Here is a 19762-nt window from a genome sequence, read left to right as displayed (position 1 = left end):
GATGAATAATCTAGAGAAGCATAAACAAAGAATATTTTACCAAGTCAAAGATATAGTGGGAAAATGAAATACCTAATAAAATTTCTCAGAGATTCAGGCTGAGTATACAGTTTTACCTCAAATATTTTATCCTCATGCTCTCTGTACAGTTAACAGATTTATATTTTTTTTAATCTTCAACGTGCATGTTCTGTTTTTATAGAACAGAATTGTGTAGTTGTGTAATTCATGTGACATCCTCCAGCTATCTATTTGCATCACTTATTTTCTCTTTATTTCAGTCTCCATTTTGGATTCTCAATATCCCTTCAGAAGAGATGGCAAGGGGACTAATGAAACGGACAGTATGTGCAAAGTAAGAGGTGAAAAATCTTGTAAATGATAATATAGGTGGTAGAAAATTGTTCTGCTATGTTGCAGCAAATATTAATTTTGTATGGAGTCTTAAAATAAACAGTTTCTGACTACCTCTAGAATTGAGGAGGCACTACTGGAGCCTGTAGGACTGACTACGTAGCCTGCCTGTCCACTTTAGTTAGTATGTGTTCAATGCAGGGTCTTGAGATGGCTTTCTTCACTGCAGAGCCAGTACTTGTCTTGTAGTGTCACTGATTTTTTTAGTCACTTTGAATAATGTTCAGTTAGTGGCTAGTTTTAAAATGTGTATGGAATTAAAAGATAAAACCAGCGATACGTAAAAAGTGAAAATCAGATTTGGAAGGGAAGGGTAATGATTCCTTGTGACACCCTGCTAGTGCTTGTAACCCTCAGCCCAGACCGCTGCAGCAGAGGTCCTTCTAGAAAATTCAAGAGCACAGGAATATGCCAGAGAGCAATTGCTCTAGCAGATTTTGGCCAATTTTAGAGATGTCTGAATAACATGCTTTCCAGTGAGGCTTGAGAGATACCTCAGAGCTATGGTTCAAGAGGAGAAACATCATGGCTGTGGTATGGCACTCTGACCACACTAAATTTGAGGTGTCTGTGCTGTCCTGTTCAGGGTTAGTTTGGGCACCTCTGCAGAGCATTGCATGGTCCCTCCTGAGTGCTGTTTGTGTCAGGTGTTCAGTTTTACCTACATCGACTTTTGCTGTAGGCTTTTGGCTAAAGAAACCTCATGTATACAAACCAGTCATTATGATAGTGTGTTTCCAGTGGGGATAAATGGTACTGCACTTCAAAAAGCAGCTGTAGGCAACTAAGGAGGTAAAACATGACAAAACAACTTACACTTGTTAAATACACCATGCTCTGTCAACTAACGTATGCTTATTTTATGTAGAAAGCATAACCGTCCCGCTGTTTTTTCCTAATCTACTACTGGTTGTGGGTAGTTGTTAATTTTAGAGTAAGATCGCTGGAGCATCTCCATTGCAATGCAAGTGAATATTAAAAGCTCTGAATCATACGTTTATCTAAATAAAATCTCCCCAGCATTTTGTGATTTCCTTCAATACATATGTAAGTGTAAAATTAAGAAGTGAGCCTGAAGGTGGTATAAGAGCTTTTCCAACAGTTGAATAAAATTCAAGGATGAATATTTGGTTCTCTCTAGTACAACCTATGCTGTCAGCATTTCCATTGCTTATATGGTTTAAATTTGAACAGGGGATAGAAACAGATGCTTTAGGAAAAAATTAGAAACTGGTAAGTGTCCTTTTTTCAGAGTTAATGCAGGTTAGAAATGTAACCTTAAATAATTTATTCAAGAAAGGAATACTTTAGCAAAATGACTTATCACTGGGTCTTGGTATCTGCTATTGTCACTTCATAAATGTAGTTTGTGTTAGCTAACTCTTTGAACATTTTGAAGATTTTCTTTCAGGAGTCATCTCTAAAGTGGTACTACATGGCACTGCTAGTCCTTAAAGCCTGTGTTTATGGTGTGTTGCAAATGCAATATATACAGCGACACTATGATTCCTGTGGTATTGTGCCTTCATTACAGTAGCACCAGTTATCTCATCTTCCAAGGCAATGCTTTTCTTACAGCCAGGAATATGAAACAAAACAAAACAAAGCATATGATGGAATAGTGTTTAAACATCTGAAAATCAGATATTGTCACCACTTCTGATGTTGTCATATGTAGGATGTTACAGTTTCATGATTTGTTTTACTCCAGGGTAGTGTAACACTTTGAAAGTCCGTTCTTGACCTTTTTTAGCCTTTGCCTACCCCATCAAATTGATAGGTACAAATGAATTTTGTCTGATTTGCTATTATCACTGTTGCCAGAAAAAGGTGTGGTGATATCGAAGGATACTAAGACTGAAATTTACCTTTTAGTATATGTTACCGAACAAATACCTTAATTGAAATACACTTATTTTTAGTCCTAAACTAGTATCCCTGTTAAGAATAAAACTTAAGCATGTGCTAAGAGTTAAATAATGCATTTCAATACTTCATAAAACAAAGCCTAAATACATTGGCCAAGAAGTTTAAAAGGAGTAAGTATCTGCAAAGCATTTTTTTTTTTAACCCCTACATGACTGCACTCTAAAAAACTTTGTAATTTCAGGTCTATATTTGAACTATGGGGTCATGGAAGATCTGCAGGGGAGCTCTATGGATCTTTGGAGAGCTATCCAATGGACAAGATGGTATGTGTATATAAAATCTGGGAAATATGGTTCCTTAATCACACTGAATAAACTGCAGCTGTACTAATGAAAGTGTCTTTGCCTTTTTTTCAGCTTCCATATCTGCAGTCAGACTCTACGTACAAAGTACATATTCATACATTTAATAAAACACTGACCCAAGCACAGAAAATAAAAAAGATAGATGTAAGTAGCTGTTTAAGAAAACTTTGACATTTAATCTATTCACTTTGTTCTTACTGCATGCTATCAGTGTTGTCTAGAGTGTATTTAAGTTTGGGTTTCCTGAAGATCTTAAAGCAGTTTACAGCTTATGCCTTGTCAGCTCTAAATGAGATCTTTGTGTCTGAATTAACGTTCTCCTCAAAATTCATTAATTTTTTTTTTTTTTTTTTTTTCCTAAACAGACCATGTGAGGCATATACAAAGACAAATATCACTGATGATTTCAGCATAGTGTGCTGGGGAAATTGAAGCTTATTGCTCAAAACTGTACGATTCAAATGGCTAGAGTTAGGTGCTAGATTTTTAGAAAACCTGTTACTTGATCTCCAGTTTAGAAATTTATTGCTGCAAAATGTGGAACAAGCCAGTTTGGTGACTTCAGCTGCAAGTCGTGGAGGATGTGCTGATTTCCTGTTCTGTCCTTATGATCTTGTCTGCACTTGCGCCCTCCTCCTACCTGTATCAATATTTTAATTAGGAAATTTTTCCAACTTAATTTTTGTTTTTCCACATTCTATTTTTAGCAGCTGTTTATCCTATTTACTTCCTTTACAGAGACTGAAATTATCTGTATTGACAGCAGCTATCCCTTACTGTCTGTTTATTTTCTGTGTATGTGAAATAATGCTGAGTATGTAAATTGGTGTGGCTGCATATTACTGAAATTTTAAATCACATTGTTCATCATCAGTGTTGTTTTTATAACTTGAAAATTGCATAATTAATACACACAGTTCATTTCCTCTAAAGTTTGCCCAGATAATCTGTGGCTGCCCCCTCCCTGGGGGAGTGTCCAAGGCCAGGTTGGACGGGGCTTTGAGCAACCTGGGCTGGTCGAAGGTGTCTCTGCCCAGGGTAGGGGAGTTGGAACTGTATGATCTTTACGGTCCCTTCCAACCTAAACCATTCAATGATTCTGTAGGTTCTATTCAGTTATTAAAAAATGTTATGGTTCCTGATCCTTAATCATTTGAGTTATCTTTAGTCACAAGAAAGACATTTCAAATATCCAGGAAAAAAATTGAGAATGTACTTTTAGTACTAATCTATGATTTATCACAAGTGGAATTATGGCTTGTTTTTTTCTTTTTATTTTTTTGTGGGGTGCGTATTTAAAAAAATTTACCCTGTTATTTTTTTACTCTATTTATTGTATAGGCCCTTGAATTTCTGCCATTCAAAGGAAAAGTAAATTTAAAGAATCCAAAACACACCTTCTGGATTTTGGAGGATTATGGAATGGATCCTAATAATGTTCCAGAAGAGCCCTTTCATCTGTATTTTGGTAGATGGGTGCGTGAGTACACTTGTTTCAGTTCTTATGAGCTTGTATTTTCCGGAAAGTGTTTGTCAATTTAAATGTTAAAAATTGTGAGTTTTAATGGAAGCAGACAACATAATTATGGCTGAATCTGTCACTGCATAGTACACTGATGCGAGTCTTGAAAGTCCTTACTGTGATTAGTGAAAAGCAGGTTAATTGAACAATTTAGAGGTGGAAGAAAACAAAGCTGTACCTGGGATCATGCCTTACCTTGCCCTCCATGAGTTCCAATGAGGGAACTCATTGAGTGAAACTGCACAGCTGTGGTGGTGTATTATATTATTGTGGGCCCTGGTGGAGCAAGAAGCACCAGCAGCTCATTTCAAACACGAAGAAAGATTTACAGGAACTGTAGATGGCTTGTGGCCCTGCTGAGTTGTACCACCCCCACAGGAACGTTGTGTAAGTGCTTCCAGTGGTCCTGGCAGGCACCTCCACAGAAAGGCACAGGTTGATCCCTGAGGCTTTGGATGTCAGCAGGTCCAGCCCACCACCGGCTGCCCGCCCGAGGGGACACTGACAGTGCAGTGCTGTACAGTAGGAACCTCGCTCAAAAAAATGTGTGGAGTTTCACATCTGAGGCCTTTACTACAAACATTCTTGCCTGTTGGGTATATGCACTCCAAACCTGCTGCGTTACTGGGATATCCTGAGGAAGTCTGATCTGGGCTTTTATTTTTTTGTGAGGAAAAAGTGGCTCCCCCAAAGGACATTTTCCAGGATGACAGCAGCTTCTGATGGGAATATGTGCTTGCAATGTCCGGGGTCAAGAGCAGCTGGAAGGAGGGAGAACCACTGCTGAGGTTGTACAGCTATGGTCAGGGGCTTGTGTACAGAGGAGTTGGAGATCCAAGTGGTCTGTTAGCACCTGTGAATATTCTCCCTGCCTGTGATTAGTGTGAAAGCATCCTGGGTTGTGGCAATACTGCCAAACACAGCAGCTGTTGTCCCATCTGTTCTGGATTCCTGAAATGTTTAAAAACGAGTAAACCAACCTGAAAAAATAGTCAGGTGTGTTTTGTTTATCTAGTAAGACTGACATTGACTGGAGCTGGCGAATAGTGTTGGAAGAGCTTTTAAACATCTTCCAGACTCCTTTGGTCATCTTCAACATACTTTGGAAGTCTGATGTAAAAATGTCAATATTGGGGGTTGGTTTGTTTTCCAGTAAATTCTGATCAGTCAATGCTATCCCACATTTAGCTTTTGAGCATGACAGAAATGCCAGTGAAGATGGAAGTTCTGTGTGACCTTAAGCATGTGTATGTGCATGCACGTGTTAACATGTATTTCCACTCATAATTTCGAAATACTTTGAGTTGCCAGGAAGTCTAATACCTGGAATAGCAAAGTTGCTCAAATTGTTATTTCTTCATAAGAATTTTCGCTCTAAGTTGTTTGTACATTTTTGACCTCTGCCTTGAAAAATGTATGTAGGTGTTGAACCGGGATATCTGTTGCTTGGAAAGAAGTCTGTCCTATTTTCAGACAGCAGAAAGCAATGTGATATGTTATGAAATGAAGAGTTACCTATTTATTGGATGGTGTCACTTAAGCAGACAGGCTAACAGACGTGCTTATACCTTGTATCTAAGACCTGACAGTGATTTAAAATGTTTCAACAGATCGCAGATGGCCAAAGAGAGCTTATCGAGTCCTACAGTGTGAAAAAGAGGCACTTTATTGGAAATACAAGCATGGATGCCTGCCTGTCTTTCATTATGGCAAACCATGGGAGAGTAAAACCCAATGATGTTGTGTATGATCCATTTGTTGGAACAGGTATATTTTTTTTCTACCTGTGGGAAAAACTGGGAGATTGTCTTACTGCTTGCACCACACTTTTAGCTGGAACAGCTTTTGATGCTTGACTGATATTTGAGGTGATGCCAAAAGCAAAATGGTGATTATAAAATGAATGTTTTGTTAACTTGAAAGGGATTTGTGAGGAAGGAGACCAACTTCAGAAGTTGTAAACAGTTTATTTACACTTCTGACATGTCTTATCTTCACTGTATTATTTTATGTAACATGGCTTAAACACCAGCTCATGCATGTCATGGACTGCCTAAAATCTAAAGTGGCTAAGAACTGAAATTTGACTAGAGCACTCCCTGCAGCCACTTTCAGAATGTTACAAGGAACAGCATTTTTGGAGGTGGCTATTTAGAGGTGTGCTGAGGGCACTTCTGGCCCTGAGCATTCCGTAGTGATCAGTTCCTTGTACCATCATGTCTTGTCTTCAATATAATATTGTTCACACCATGTATTCACCCCCAGCTGAACTTTTCTTAGGTAAGCCAGGAGAGGGAGCTTTTATTCCACATATTACTGTGTGTAGCATAGAAGTACTTTTTACCTGAGGGAAACTCAGCTGTTTTGTAGGTGAAATAGAAGATCTATTGTGTCAGGTTGTGCCATTTAATCATACAAGAGTGTATTGTGTTAAGCTAGTTATAGGAGTTTCTTCCAAAGCATAGCAAAGGCTGTATTTCTGACCTGGATTTTGCTAAACTTTAATCAAGAAGACCGTGCGTGAGACATGTACAATTAAAAATACTTACATTAATGGGAGGATGAAGTGAATTCAGTGCAGAGAAGTTAGGGAGAGAGAAGACAACACTACAGGGTTGATATTAGGGCAAATTCTTATTAGCGTGTGGCTTCTCTGTACCATAGAAAACAGAGCAGGATATAATATTTTCAGAAACACAGGACTTCAGTGAACTGTATGTTTTTGTCTTAAATTTTTGTTCATATACAACCTGATTTTTTTGCGTGCATAATAATATCATCTGAAATTTCTTCCTTCTCCTTGTGCCTGTGTTCCTTGCAGATGGGTAGTACCCTTTGAAAGGTTGAAGAAATTCCTCTAATTCATCTCTAAGCAGCTTGTTTCATTTCAGTGTTTGTGGTTTTGTGTTTTTTTACAAAAAAAATGATAAACAAAAGATTCTCTAAGAGCATTCATTCTCTTGAGAGTGAAAATTGAAGAGGAAAAAGGGAGGTTAAAGTTAGAGGAATAAAAATCACATAGAAGTGGCAAAGCTATAGAAATTAAAGATAAATGTTAAGTTGTGTTTCAGTTCAAAACTGTAACATATACAAAATTCTCCCCAAATTGCCTAATGATGTGAATTGCAATTTTTGTGGTTTTATTGCACTAGTCAGCTGTAATATACAGGCTTGAGAGTAAAGGTACATAGGGACACTGGAGATAACTGGGTGACATGCCATTTGTCAGTAAAGTGTATTTATGGCTAAACAACTAAACAGTGGCTTTTGCACCTACTTTTGGTGAGTAAACTCCAGGAATTTCAGTAGTCTCTTGAGGTCCTCTAGAGGATTTTCAAGATTGTCAGTGCAACAGTGCCCTGCCACTGGAATTTTGGGAAGTAGCTCAGAGTTGAGATTCCTGCAGTGGGTTTGAGCTGATGGGTGTGAAAAGAACATACATTTAGAATCTGAGGACGACTTTGAAGAAACTGCAGTTCAGATTTCTTTATTTGTGCAACTTTAATACCTGGCTTGGTTTTTTCCTGAAAAGGTAAATAGTACCAAATTAGAATTGTTTTGCAAAGTGGTGCTTGCCTGTTGGAAACAAAGCGATTTTGCTGGATGATCCAAATCACAAGTCTTCCACGTTAGTGTAAGAGTGGACAGTTGGAATTTGTCCTTGGAATGAAAAGTGCTTTTGACCAGGCTTGTTTAGGAGACTTGTTTCCCCTTTTTGGTAAAGCAGACTTGGAATGGCCAGGATTGTTTTTGAGTTGTAAAATGTAACTTCCGTAAACTGTTTAGATATTCTTTCCTCAGTGTTGGGCAGAAGGAAGCCTGGAGGTTTCTGGAAGAATAAATCAAGTCTTTTACCTGAATACTTCCTCTTAGACAATCCCTTCTGGTTATCTCAGTAAGCTTATTGTTTGTACCTTTAGAAGATGTTTGTCCCTACTTTCCCTTTGCCAATTTGTGATACTGTGTAATTGCAAATTACAGGAATTTTTTATTTGACATCCTGGAGGATAGACCAGACCCTCATCTGTGCTGAAGGGATAGGGGAAATAGTGTACAGTAGAAAGGCACGAAGTGCCCTCCTCATTCTGCTAATAGCCATCAGGGGACACAGTGATTCTCTGGTTAACCCTTTGTATACATCTGTTTGATATAGTAGATCAAAGGGCTGGCCATATTAGAGTATTCATGCACCTTCTGTGTGAACACAATTGAACTAGTACCAGCTGAGATTTATTAAAAGCTGTAAGTTCATGTTTTCCTAACTTTTTTTTTTTTTTTTTTTTTTCCCTGTGATTAAAAACATTCTTAGATGGGCAAAGTACTTTCTTCTTACTTTTTTTATAGGACTGGGTGGTATGCCATACTTGGGGTCAGGGCTAGCTAAATTTGTCTTGACCCTCTGGAGGTACTGCCCATCTGTTCTGAGGGATTGCAGCCAAGAAGGGAAATGGGTGACTCCTCTGGGGTGAGTAACCTTGCTTTTCCCTGATCCATTTCGCAAGAAAAAACAGAGGAACTTTTTTCTTTTTTTTTCTCCCGCACCTTCAGTTTTGGTAGAGTTCATTAGCATGTGATGCAGGAGTTTTCTAGTGCCCTGCATGGGATCTTTAGCCTGTGCACGCAGGGTGTGTCAGGGATTTGCTGGTGCTGAGTAGGTGGCGTGGGGCAGTGCAGCCGCCTGAGATGCTCCTCTCCGTGCTGCTGGTGAGTGGGAGAACTGGTGTCAGCCGCCCAGCCAGCTCGCGTGTTGTTCCCTGTGCTGGCCAACTCTTGGTCCTGCAGCAATTGTTCCTGTTATTTGAGCAGGACTGTTTGCATCCATAAGCAGTTGACAGCAGTAGCGTGGGGGTCACAGCCTTGTTCTCAGTCACCGTTCTGTTTTAAACCGTTCTGTTAGCTACATACCTCCTTATTAACAACTCGACAGCACAGCTCTTTGGTAATCTGCTGCTGTCAGTCCTTTTATTCATTTGGAAGCTGTTAAAGAGATAATGTAATTTTCTCTTTTCTTTGGGCTGTTTGACCATTGCCCAGTTTTGAGGAGAAATCACCTGCTTTTTCGGTAGTGTTTTGTTTTTTTTTTTTTTTTTAAATTAGGGAAGCAGATCACAAGGGTAGTGATTAAAAAAAATATTTTATTGCAGGATGAGTACGCTAACAAATGTACTAACAAAAGAGGTGGCATACAGAAAAAATAGGTCTGTGTATAGCTTCATGCTGGAAAACAGTTACAGAAACTTTTTTTATATTGCTGTTTACATTGGAGATATTTACATTTAGAGTGTTCTTGACAATTGCTTCTTACTCAGGGAACAGCCACGTTATACAAGTTTGATCTTAGACAGTTAAGGAGACTGACTTTAAGAACAGGCATGGTAGAATTGCCATTTGTTTGATGACGATGCTTTGAAATTGTTCGCCGACAATTTTAAATTCTGCTGCTTTGAAAGTAGAATTAGAAGTTTTGGTTCATGTAGTGATTAAAGAATCTTATTGACTTGAAATACAGAAAACCATGAACAGACTCTTAAGAACAGTCTCCAGAGACAAGGAATGACATAAGGCACAGCAAGATAAGGAAGATCAGATATAGCAGCAAGCGACCTAATGTTATTATCTCCATTTCTAGTTGAATAGTGATTCTAACTGCGTGGTAGTTTTAATTCTTTTTTCTTGTTTGGTTTTTTTTTTTTTTTTTTTTTTTTTTCTTCTTGGGTCTAGCTTTGGGTCAAAAGTGCTACTGGTGTAAACTCCTGAAGTTCGTGAGCAAAAGATCCTAACACATACAACATTTATGACAGCAGTTTATACTTTTTCCCTTTTCTCCCCTTTATAGGAGGCCTTCTAATCTCCTCAGCACACTTTGGAGCATATGTGTGTGGTACTGATATAGATTACAACACAATCCATGGATTAGGTATGTTATATACTTCTAAGCCACTGAAATCTTACTCTCTGGAATTTAAGAATACTGATGGCAGCGGGTGATACTTAGCAGATTTTAAAGCAACATTAATCTTCACAGGATTTATTTAGTCATGCTTATTTTTTATGGACCAATTTACGTGTATTCTAGCTAAGATATTCCCTTATTTTTTAAGCAGGAATTATTTAATAAGAGAAATAATGAAAGCCAAAACAAAGTTCTGAATAATAATTACAATAGTTGTGTGGGTTTTTTAGCCTGTGATGTAGGAAGCTTCTCGTAACCTAATTAGACACAGTAAGTCTAATCCTATTCTTACTGCTCTGAAAAACCGTGGTGCAAATTATATCTGACTTATTGGACAGGACTATGACTGGGGGATAGAGAGAACATCTTAGAAATGAACATTTTTATAAATGTGTTCTGTGACACCCTATGCAGATGGAGTAGCAGAACTTTTCTCGTGTTCTCATTATTCCTTGCCACTTTTGAAGTTTATCTCAAATACTTGTGACAATGAGTAGAATAAGGCAGGAGATAAACTCTGGCTTTGTATGTGACATTTATTTTTTTTACTTTAAAATACATGATAGAGTATATGAAAGCTTTTCCTATAAAATAGTTTGTTATTGAGTATGCTTTTTTTCCCTGTCCCATGCCCCCCCACTCCCACCCCAGGCAAGGCAAGCAGAAAAAACCAGAAATGGAGAGGGCCAGATGAAAATATCAGAGCTAATCTCCGACAGTATGGTTTAGAGAAATATTATCTTGATGCACTAGTTTCTGATTCTTCAAGACCAATATGGCGAAAAGGGCTGCTCTTTGATGCAATCATTACAGATCGTAAGTTTGTTAATGCTTTTTGTTGCCTAATAACAATGACTTAAAGATTATTGCCTATGTCTGTGCACATTGATTTAATGTCTTGATGAGTTCTCAGATCAGCCGTTTCCATATTACAAAAGATGACCATTGAGAGCAGCACAGTGGAATTTGGATCAGTATTTGACATCTCTGCATTTCTTTTAAGGATAGTTATAAATGTGTAACAAAGCTGACCATAATACTTTCTTCCATGGAGAGACTATTATGTTTGCCAGTAGATATCAATATGGCTGAAAATCATCATTTGAAGAAGTTTCACTCAGTAAAGGCAAAACTTTATTGATTCATAGAGACTTCTCATCAGAATGGTCCATGCTGCTGTTAGGGCTTGATCTGCAACACACTGGAATCTGCCGTGCAGCTCTGATGGACTTCTGGAGACTTATGTTAAGTGCTTATTGGAGTGCTTCCAAAGAGAAATTTTAATGCATTTCTGATACACCTAACTACTAGAAGCACTAGTGGTTTGAAAGGATCCTCTGCTTTTTTAGAAACCTATGTAATTAACACCATTTGTCATGCATGAGAGGGAGTAGAGGCTAGTGAAATAAATAAAAGACCTTGATACTGCAATTTCTGATCTCCATTGATGGCTCTGATGATGACACATTCATATTAATTAGAACAGAGAATATAACTTTTCTTTGTGGGTTGCCTGCTAATTTTTATTAGGCCTGTTTGACAATGTAGACTAATAATATGACCTAGAACTGAGTTTGCAAATTATGTCACAATTTACACATTTTCAAAATTGTGATACTGGTGCTTCCATAACACTGAAACAAGTCTCCAAAAACAAATGTGTTGAACATGAAAAAAGTATGTTATGCTATTAGGAATATTCCAAAGTGTATGAGAAAAAGCCATCTCTGGCTCTTCTTACCTGTCTGCGTGAGAATTACCATTTGTGTAATGTGTTGCAAGAAATTCCAATATATAAAATTTAATATTGAAAAAGATTCACTAAGTGCTATAGGGGAGATGTTTGTGTCTGTCAAACAAGAGGGTGGGTTTATTTGTCACATGTTGGAAATGTAAGGAATATAATATCTTTTAATGAACTAAACCAGAAAAGCGTTGTCCTTTGTAGTGTAGAGAACGTCTAGGCTCCTAGAAACCTCTTACAGCTGAAGGGCTTTCTTTGAAACAGTTTTAAAGTAATCTTTTGGAACAGGAAGCTTTTAGTAGATCTTGAAGAAGCTGCTCTTACTGACTTTTACTTTGTAAAAGTTTTTTTTTTTTTTTAACTTTGTGTAAGCCAACATTTGTACACTGTTGTGTATGTATAATATAATTGCATGTTATTTGGACAGAGGATGAGGTTTTCATCTCTGCATTATGCATTTGCTTTGTATAGCACCATATGGTATCAGAGAAGCTACTCGTAGAATGGGTTCACAAAAGGAAATGGTTAAGTCAGCTGAAAGAAGGTAGGTAAGCTGTCTTGCCTGATGTAGAATGTAAATGTCTTAATGAAAATCCAGTCACAGTTTTAGAATCTTTATTATTTCTTGGTTGGCTATCAGCAGTTTAAAAACATGATAGTAACAATAATTAAAGAAGAAAAGCCCTTTTTATTATGCTTACAAAGCACTTTCTGAAATCCTCTTGTTCTTGTTCTCCCTGCTTATCACTTGCATGTGTTCGGATGTTCAGATTTCAAATCCTATTTCTTGTCTCTGTGAGCCACCATTACTCTGTTTCCTATTCTCAGAAAGTTCTCTTCAGTTCCTGCAAGCTGCAAAATCAGTCTAAAGTGGAATACCTTTACTTTACCTTGATCTTCTCTCTTGGATTTCCACTGCTTCTTTCTCTTCAGAGATAGCACATGGCTTCTCCACTGCCCAGCCTTCCTTGTCTTCTGCCTTTTACTCTAAATTGCCCTTAAGAAAGATGCTGTGCAAAATAACTATTCCCAACATGCTTGTGATTCTTTGACTTCCACAAGTACTAAAGGTGATAGTCTAAAGAGCCAGTGAGGGAATTTGGATAGTCATATATCTCATAGTAGAAGTTGTACTCCTGGATTGTCCTAGGTAGTTTTACAAATCTCAGATAGTACTATTTTGTGGTTTGGGGTTGGTGGTATGGGTTTGGGGTTTTTTTTCAATATTTTTTTAATTAAAAATGCAGGTTTTACCTGTGCTTTTATGTTTATACTTGTAAATTTTTTGTTTAGCACAGAAAATCACATCTTCGTTTCATCCAATTATCATCTAAGTGACATCTTTTTTGACCTATTGAAGTTTGCAGCAGAATATCTGGTGATGGGAGGAAGATTAGTTTACTGGCTGCCGATATACAGGCCTGAGTATGTATTCTTGATTTCTGGTATGTAGTGTGTCAGAACAGATGCTACATTCTCACTGTGCTTTCTTTTGGGGCATAGTACAGTTGGAACTTCATTAGTATTAACATGTAAGAGTAATGCTCAGACTTCACATTTTAAAACTTCGTATAAGGGAAAGCAGATTTTTGAAATAAGGTTTTTGGATGGAGATAATTCCTGACTATTAGCAAAAAGAAGGAAGCCTTCACATATCGTTGCAAATGTATGTCCAATGGGTTGAGGTTTAATCTTAGAATTAGACTTTCAATGTACAGATGGATGTCTAAGACAGTAGTAGTAGGAAGGGTCTTATTAATATGTGTTTCTACTAGAGTAGTTGATAGAGGTGTGTGACAGGGTCCTGTAAGAGAACGTTCTTGGCTCTTTGGTATTTGGCACTCACTTTTTCTGAGAAATCAAAAGTCAAGTGACCAAGAGATGGCAGTGAAAAGCAGGAAGCATTAGGGGAGCAGCCCTGTTAAGGTCGAGAGAGGCCAGCAGAGACTGCAGGATGCTGTCTGCTCAGCAGTGCAGCCTGGGGGTTAGGACTAGGTTTAAAAGGAAAGACATCTGTTTTCATACCTTACTTCAGCATCTCTTAGATAAGGTTTTGAGTTTTTTTTTTTTTTGGCTGGTTTCTTTTTTCAAAACTGTTTCACAGTGAAGTGGGAAGTTGATGTAAAATAGCTCTTTCTAAGTATCTTCCAGATACTTCAGTTGTACTCCAAAGGTAGCTTATACAATGTCATATGTACAGTCAAACTATACTAACATATAAAGTGGTGGTTGTCCCTGGTTTCACCATGGAAACAGTTTATGACAGTCTGACATATAATTATTACCTGCTGTTTTGAGAATATGGAAATCAGGAGGAGACATTTCTGTTACATGCTTCTGTAACAGAAGAGTGCATTTAGTAGCTTGCATTTTATTTTAATGATAGAATTGGTATCAGGCTTTTTTTCTGGTAAGACTATTCACAAACAAAACAATGACTGCCATTAACAGTATTATATAGCTAATTGTTCAAAATGTCTGTCTATACATGTTGAACCCTGACAGACCGTGAGTGGTTGTGAATTCTTAGATTTTCACGTCAGTAAAATCTGTTTGGAATTACTGAGTTTATTCTGTTTGTCAAGCTATCGGAGCTTTTTGTCTGCTTATTGAATATTGGTAAGAGTATGCTTCCTCAGTACAGCAGTATGAAGTGTTTAACTGTAGATAACTATGAACTGCATATTCTGGTTCTACTTTAGTTGCTGTTTTGGGGAGGTCAGCTCTCAAGCTCTAGTTGAGTTGCCTATTAAAAAGTGAATTTGTACATACTACTATGAGTTGAAATACTGCAGTCACTGTATTAGCACAGAATAGTAGTATAGTCACTTTATTTTCAGCTTTAATGATGAACACAGGAACAAACATTTTAACAGGTATGTGGAGGGAAAATAAGAGACTGTAATATGCTGTTACCAAATATCCCTTGGCAACACTTGCCATCAGGTTCATGTGTTATCTTAGATCTTTCTGTATTACCTTAAATTAAAACTAAAACCGGATTAAAATGGATGTCTGTTAAAACCACTGCTACTATATTTCTTACTTGATAATGTTCTGAGTTTTACCTGAAAGAATGTAGAAATATATGCATTAATGCTAACAGACAAGGCTTTTTAACAAAGTGATAATGATCTCTCCTTCTGCAAGATAGCATCTCACTCCAAAGTTTACTCTTTCAATCTGACATTGAAATCATTGTTGAGTCTGAATTCTTTTAATTCCTTTGCAGTCAGGCTTTTATATGGTTATGAAGAGAAACTTTTAGGTTGTGGCAGAATGCCTACCTTTGTAAGAGAAAGTGGCAGTTTGGTGGTACTAGATGCATCAAAAGTCTTGTGTAATAGAAAAAACAGTTGAGAATTAATTTGATTCTCCTTTGTCAAAAGCATGTTCTGACTTCACCTAGCAGAAGTGGTGACTTGATTCCACACATGAGAAGTGACTGAAAGGTGGTTTTGTGATCTGGAAATTTTGGAACAATGCAAAGAGGCAGTACTGTTTGGGGTTTTTTCCTATTTATAAGTCTATATTTTGTATTGTCTTACTTGTTTAGCAGCACCCTGTTATCTTTAAGAAATGTCAAGATTTCCATCAGCACCTGTTCCATCAGGATCCTGTTCTGGGTTGTGTTACATTTGACAGAACATTCTCCCAGAACAATATGTTTATTTTGTAAAGTGCATTCAGAAAATCCACTTCTTTAAAGAAAAAATATGAAGCTTCTCCTTTGTATCTTTTAACTTCAAGTGATAAGCATGAAAGTTGTTCAGTTCTGCTTTTTAATATCTGACTTCTGTTGACCCCTGAGCATTGGAGAATCATGAAAGCTAGCATTTTATTTGAAATCTGACAATACCACATACCATTTTCTGTATTATGTTGTAGTAACTACTACAGGAAAGCTTATTACAAAAACTAAGACTAAATGGCTGATCTGTATTTCAGTATACGGGAAGGATGTCTGATCTCATATTTATCTTATTAACTAGGTCAATACTTCTTGCTCCTATAGTCCCATGCCAAGCTCTTAAATCCTTAAATTCCACTTTCAGCATTCAGAGAAATAGAAGGATTGAAAGCAACCTAGAGAAAGAGGTTTCTATAGAAAATAGTATGCTTATGAGATGGGGGCATTTAAAACACAGTAACTGCTTCTATAGAGAGGGTTTAATTGCAAGGTAGTGTTGCTGCCATCTGATGTTAAAAGAAAATGGATTTTTTTTCTTCCCTTTAGAAAAAGTAATTACGATGTGATAGATTTGTAATACCAAATTCTGAAGTCCAGTAATATCACTGTCTTATAAGAGCTGGTTTAATACAATTTGAACTTGAAGTCTAGTGGTCTCCTTTTAGGGAGGCAGAGTTAAGTCTCTTGCTCCTGCAACTTTATGTTGGCTGTGGAATGCATTTTTAAAATCAGAGTTCTTATTGGATAAATTATTACTCCTGATTGGCTGAGATATTTTCTACTTGAAATTATACAGGCAGGCCAGTGTATATACATTAACATGAAAATATATGTAGAAAATGATGGTGGTGGGGTGTCTCTTCACTGTGAGCTTTTAACTTATTCTATGCATTTTATGTCACAAGATGATTGGAATATATGATATAAACTCTGGAGCACCAATACCTGAACTTCTTTAATCGGATTAAAATGCATAGCAACTTTCTAGTGTAAGCCATTTTGTGAACAATCTGTATGAATTTTTTCAGATGCAAGTCTTCCAATTCATGAATGTTTATTTATTCCAGATATACAGAAGAAATCATTCCCCGCCACCCGTGCCTGAAACTTATTAGCAACTGTGAGCAGATGCTTTCCAGCCACACATCAAGGCGCCTGATAACCATGGAAAAGGTGAAAGAATTCAAGGTAAGCTTGAATTCTTGATTATAATGTGTAAAACAGTAGCTTTTTCATTCATGAAAAGTTTGTGCTATTCAGCATTTGATCCTTATTTCTATCACACTTCAGTTTTTTATGATGAGAGTTAGAGCTTTTGTGAAGTTACCGCACGTTTCTTTAAAGTAAATTGGGTAGTGATTTAAGGGACCATTCTGGTATTGGTCTTTTCCTTTTTGCCTCAGTTTTTAAAAAACTTTTCATCCTGAGCAAGACACTTAATAGTGTGAAAGAGATCTTTGAACTTACAGTTACTTGTGAAAGTTGCTATGTTTTCCTTGGAAAACTGAACTCTGTGAATCCCATCCATAGAGATTCCAGGCTTTGATGCCCAAGTAAATACTGAATGCCTTTGTGGGTCTCACAGTGCAGGTAACTTGTATTAAATTCTGTTACTTAATTTTTAGAGTGGTACTTTTCTAGCTCTTGAAATTATATTAAATCTGTGACATAAGTACAGTGAAGCATATTGGCTGATTTTTTTGTTTTGGGACATGCCTCTCCTGAGCCGTTGAGACCAGAGAATATTGCATTGAGGTCTCCTTTCCATTCTTGCTGCTTCTGTTACTACTGTTAATATTAACTAGCATTCTGCTAATACTATTAAAAGATATGCTAGACAAAGGTGAAGCAAATTCTTAATGAAAACACAGGCAAAGGGTGAGAAAGTGGTTTTAATACATTCCTCGTCAGCTGGAAGAGCTATTTTAACTGACAGGAGATACAGTCAGACTTCTGTGTCTGCATGGTGCCTGTACTAACAACACAGTAAGGTTTCAGTACTGCATTCATAATGCTAATGATGACTGAGATCCTCAAGCAACACCTGAAATTTTTTAAAACACTGTATATGGAGTTCAGAGCCAGAGCTGCCAACTTCACCAGCAGCGAACCAAGAGGGTAAATTATAAAAGTTTTTGACAGGTATGTCTCAGGATATTCATGGAGGTTTTCTGCAGGAGTTTTATTACTGCCAGTGCTGTAGGATAACGTGTTCTAATTTAAAAAATATATCTACCCTTCTGCAAATAGACTTTCATCATTTGTTATTCTCGTTTTGTGCATCACCTGTTCTTCAGCACATGCTTTGACAGGTTCATGTCTGGCAGTGCTTAGCTGTGAGCACCTGAGTCTAGTTGGCAGGCTTACTGCTTAGATAAAACTGTGCAGGTGCTTACACTCAGGACTCCAGATGTCTGTTAGATAATTTAAAGATACCAGAACCCATGTATTGTTTCTGATGGTGTACTTGTCCAAATAACAAAATACATATTGATTCCTTAGGTAGTGCCTGCTTGGTTTAGGTTCTTGTTAGATACTGAACAACTACCTAAGATTTCCCCACCCCACTGTCCCTTACCTGGGATATGTTTTTTCCTGTCTTAATATCCTGAACAACCTTTGAATTGGATACTTCTGACTCATCAGATATGATCATAAAATTCAATAGCTGGAACTTGGGCTGTTTTTCCCAAAAGAAAGGGTGAATTTTTGTGAATATATGAGCATTCATGTTTCCAGACAGTTCCTGTCTGCTTTACTAAACTGGTTTGCAGCAGTCACTCACAAATGCCTTTTAATTCAGCTCAGTGTAGTACTTGTAAGTGTCTAAGAAGTTTTATAAATCATGTGTTGTCATTATGCAGTCCTTCAGTTTCCCCAGTGTTTGCCACCGATAGCGAATTGCAGATTTCACAGCAAATTCGATTTCACTATTAACACTCTAAACTGTTAACTGGAGATTAATTCAGTCAGTTACTGAATGCGAAATTGGTGGTGCAACTTAATTGTGCTTGTAATATAAAGGAGACCAAAGTGAACGTAAAAAGCGAATATGTCTAGTTGAAATATTGATCTAGCATAATCATAAGGATGAAGATCATAAATGTTGGATTAAAAACCTCAGAAAAGGTGGTATGTAACTCACTGTCTTGTAAGCATCTAGTCTGTTCTATTTAAGTTTACAATGAAATCATGCCAACTGGAGATTTTAGTGAACGCGGTGTTGATATGAGTAGACTTTTCCATCATGTGCACAATATGAGCAGAAGAGTTGTTTGGCTTTTAACATTTAAGGCTTTTTTTTGGACAGCCACGGTGGTCATTAGTAACTCCCCTCCTCCCCAATCTTAAATTATAGTGTTAATAATAAAAGTGAATGAAGGCAGTTGTAGAGGGCAGCTAAGCTAGGAACTTCTAGCCTTCTAAAACTCTGAAGGCAGAAGAATTAGGGAAGTGAGGATCTGGAGTGTGGAATGGAAGAGGAACAAAGCAGAAGTGATGCAAGGTGAGAGCTTACTAACCTGATGTATTGCTTTTTTCTATGGTCATTAGTGTCCCTTCTTCTGTCATTAAATGGATACGGATCTCCCCAATATCTCCCTAAACCTGAAATAAAACTTTTTACTTCATATTATAGCAGGCAGGACTGTGGTCTGTTTTAGGTCAGAGGAGGTTTGAACTAATGCTTCCAGCCCGAATCGGGTGAAAATGTACCTTCCATTTTGCCAGTTTTATTTTTCAAAAGCCTTAAAATAAATAGTTACGTCAAGGCTGAAAGGTCTCAATCTGTGCCACCTAGATCTGAATTGTCATCATTATTTTTTATTTAAATTTCAAATAATTGGTAAGTGGTTCAGTAGGAAATGAATCAGTAGGAAGATTGGAGTATAAAAATCTTACAGCGTTATGACCACAAGCATTCTTGGGAATCTATATCTGGTGATCAATCAACTGTTTTCATAAAGGGTGGACTCACCAGCAGTGTTTAACCTGTTGTTTGGTGTCCATTTTCTCTACAACAGTGTGTCTTGCTTTCCATTTTCTGAGGTTTGTTGATTTCTCCATGCTGAATTATTTCAGCTATTGCTGAATTACTTGTTCTATTCTTCTGCTGGCTGTCTTACAGAAATATACAGTATCTATTTGGCTGGTAAATGCTACCTACCTAGTTCTGAAATGTCAAATCAGGACTTCTCAAAAAAAA

The 19762-nt window shown here is 37.3% G+C and overlaps 1 protein-coding gene across 5 annotated transcripts in view; it reads left to right on the top strand.

Moving 5' to 3' along the window:
* Nucleotides 1-19762, top strand: part of TRMT11 (tRNA methyltransferase 11 homolog) — a 30673-nt gene that overhangs the window by 6007 nt on the left and 4904 nt on the right. For 2 of the 5 annotated variants that reach the window (XM_032998071.2, XM_042795802.1), the window contains exons 3-12: nucleotides 282-355; nucleotides 2525-2606; nucleotides 2700-2792; nucleotides 3990-4124; nucleotides 5781-5937; nucleotides 10007-10087; nucleotides 10775-10939; nucleotides 12339-12411; nucleotides 13161-13292; nucleotides 16626-16746. In XM_032998071.2, coding sequence (XP_032853962.1) covers nucleotides 318-355; nucleotides 2525-2606; nucleotides 2700-2792; nucleotides 3990-4124; nucleotides 5781-5937; nucleotides 10007-10087; nucleotides 10775-10939; nucleotides 12339-12411; nucleotides 13161-13292; nucleotides 16626-16746 — 1077 coding nt within the window. In that variant the 5' untranslated portion in view covers nucleotides 282-317. Of the gene's footprint in view, nucleotides 1-281; nucleotides 363-2524; nucleotides 2607-2699; nucleotides 2793-3989; nucleotides 4125-5780; nucleotides 5938-10006; nucleotides 10088-10774; nucleotides 10940-12338; nucleotides 12412-13160; nucleotides 13313-16625; nucleotides 16747-19762 lie in introns of those variants that run through there. The other 3 variants (XR_006165574.1, XM_032998068.2, XM_042795803.1) reach the window with 3 other exon arrangements.

The sequence above is a fragment of the Tyto alba genome, unplaced genomic scaffold (genome assembly GCF_018691265.1).
Source record: "Tyto alba isolate M040663 unplaced genomic scaffold, T.alba_DEE_v4.0 Super-Scaffold_22, whole genome shotgun sequence".
NCBI lineage: Eukaryota > Metazoa > Chordata > Aves > Strigiformes > Tytonidae > Tyto > Tyto alba.
The sequence above is the reverse complement of the archived record's forward strand: the minus strand, read 5'-3'. Positions and strand labels throughout refer to the sequence as shown.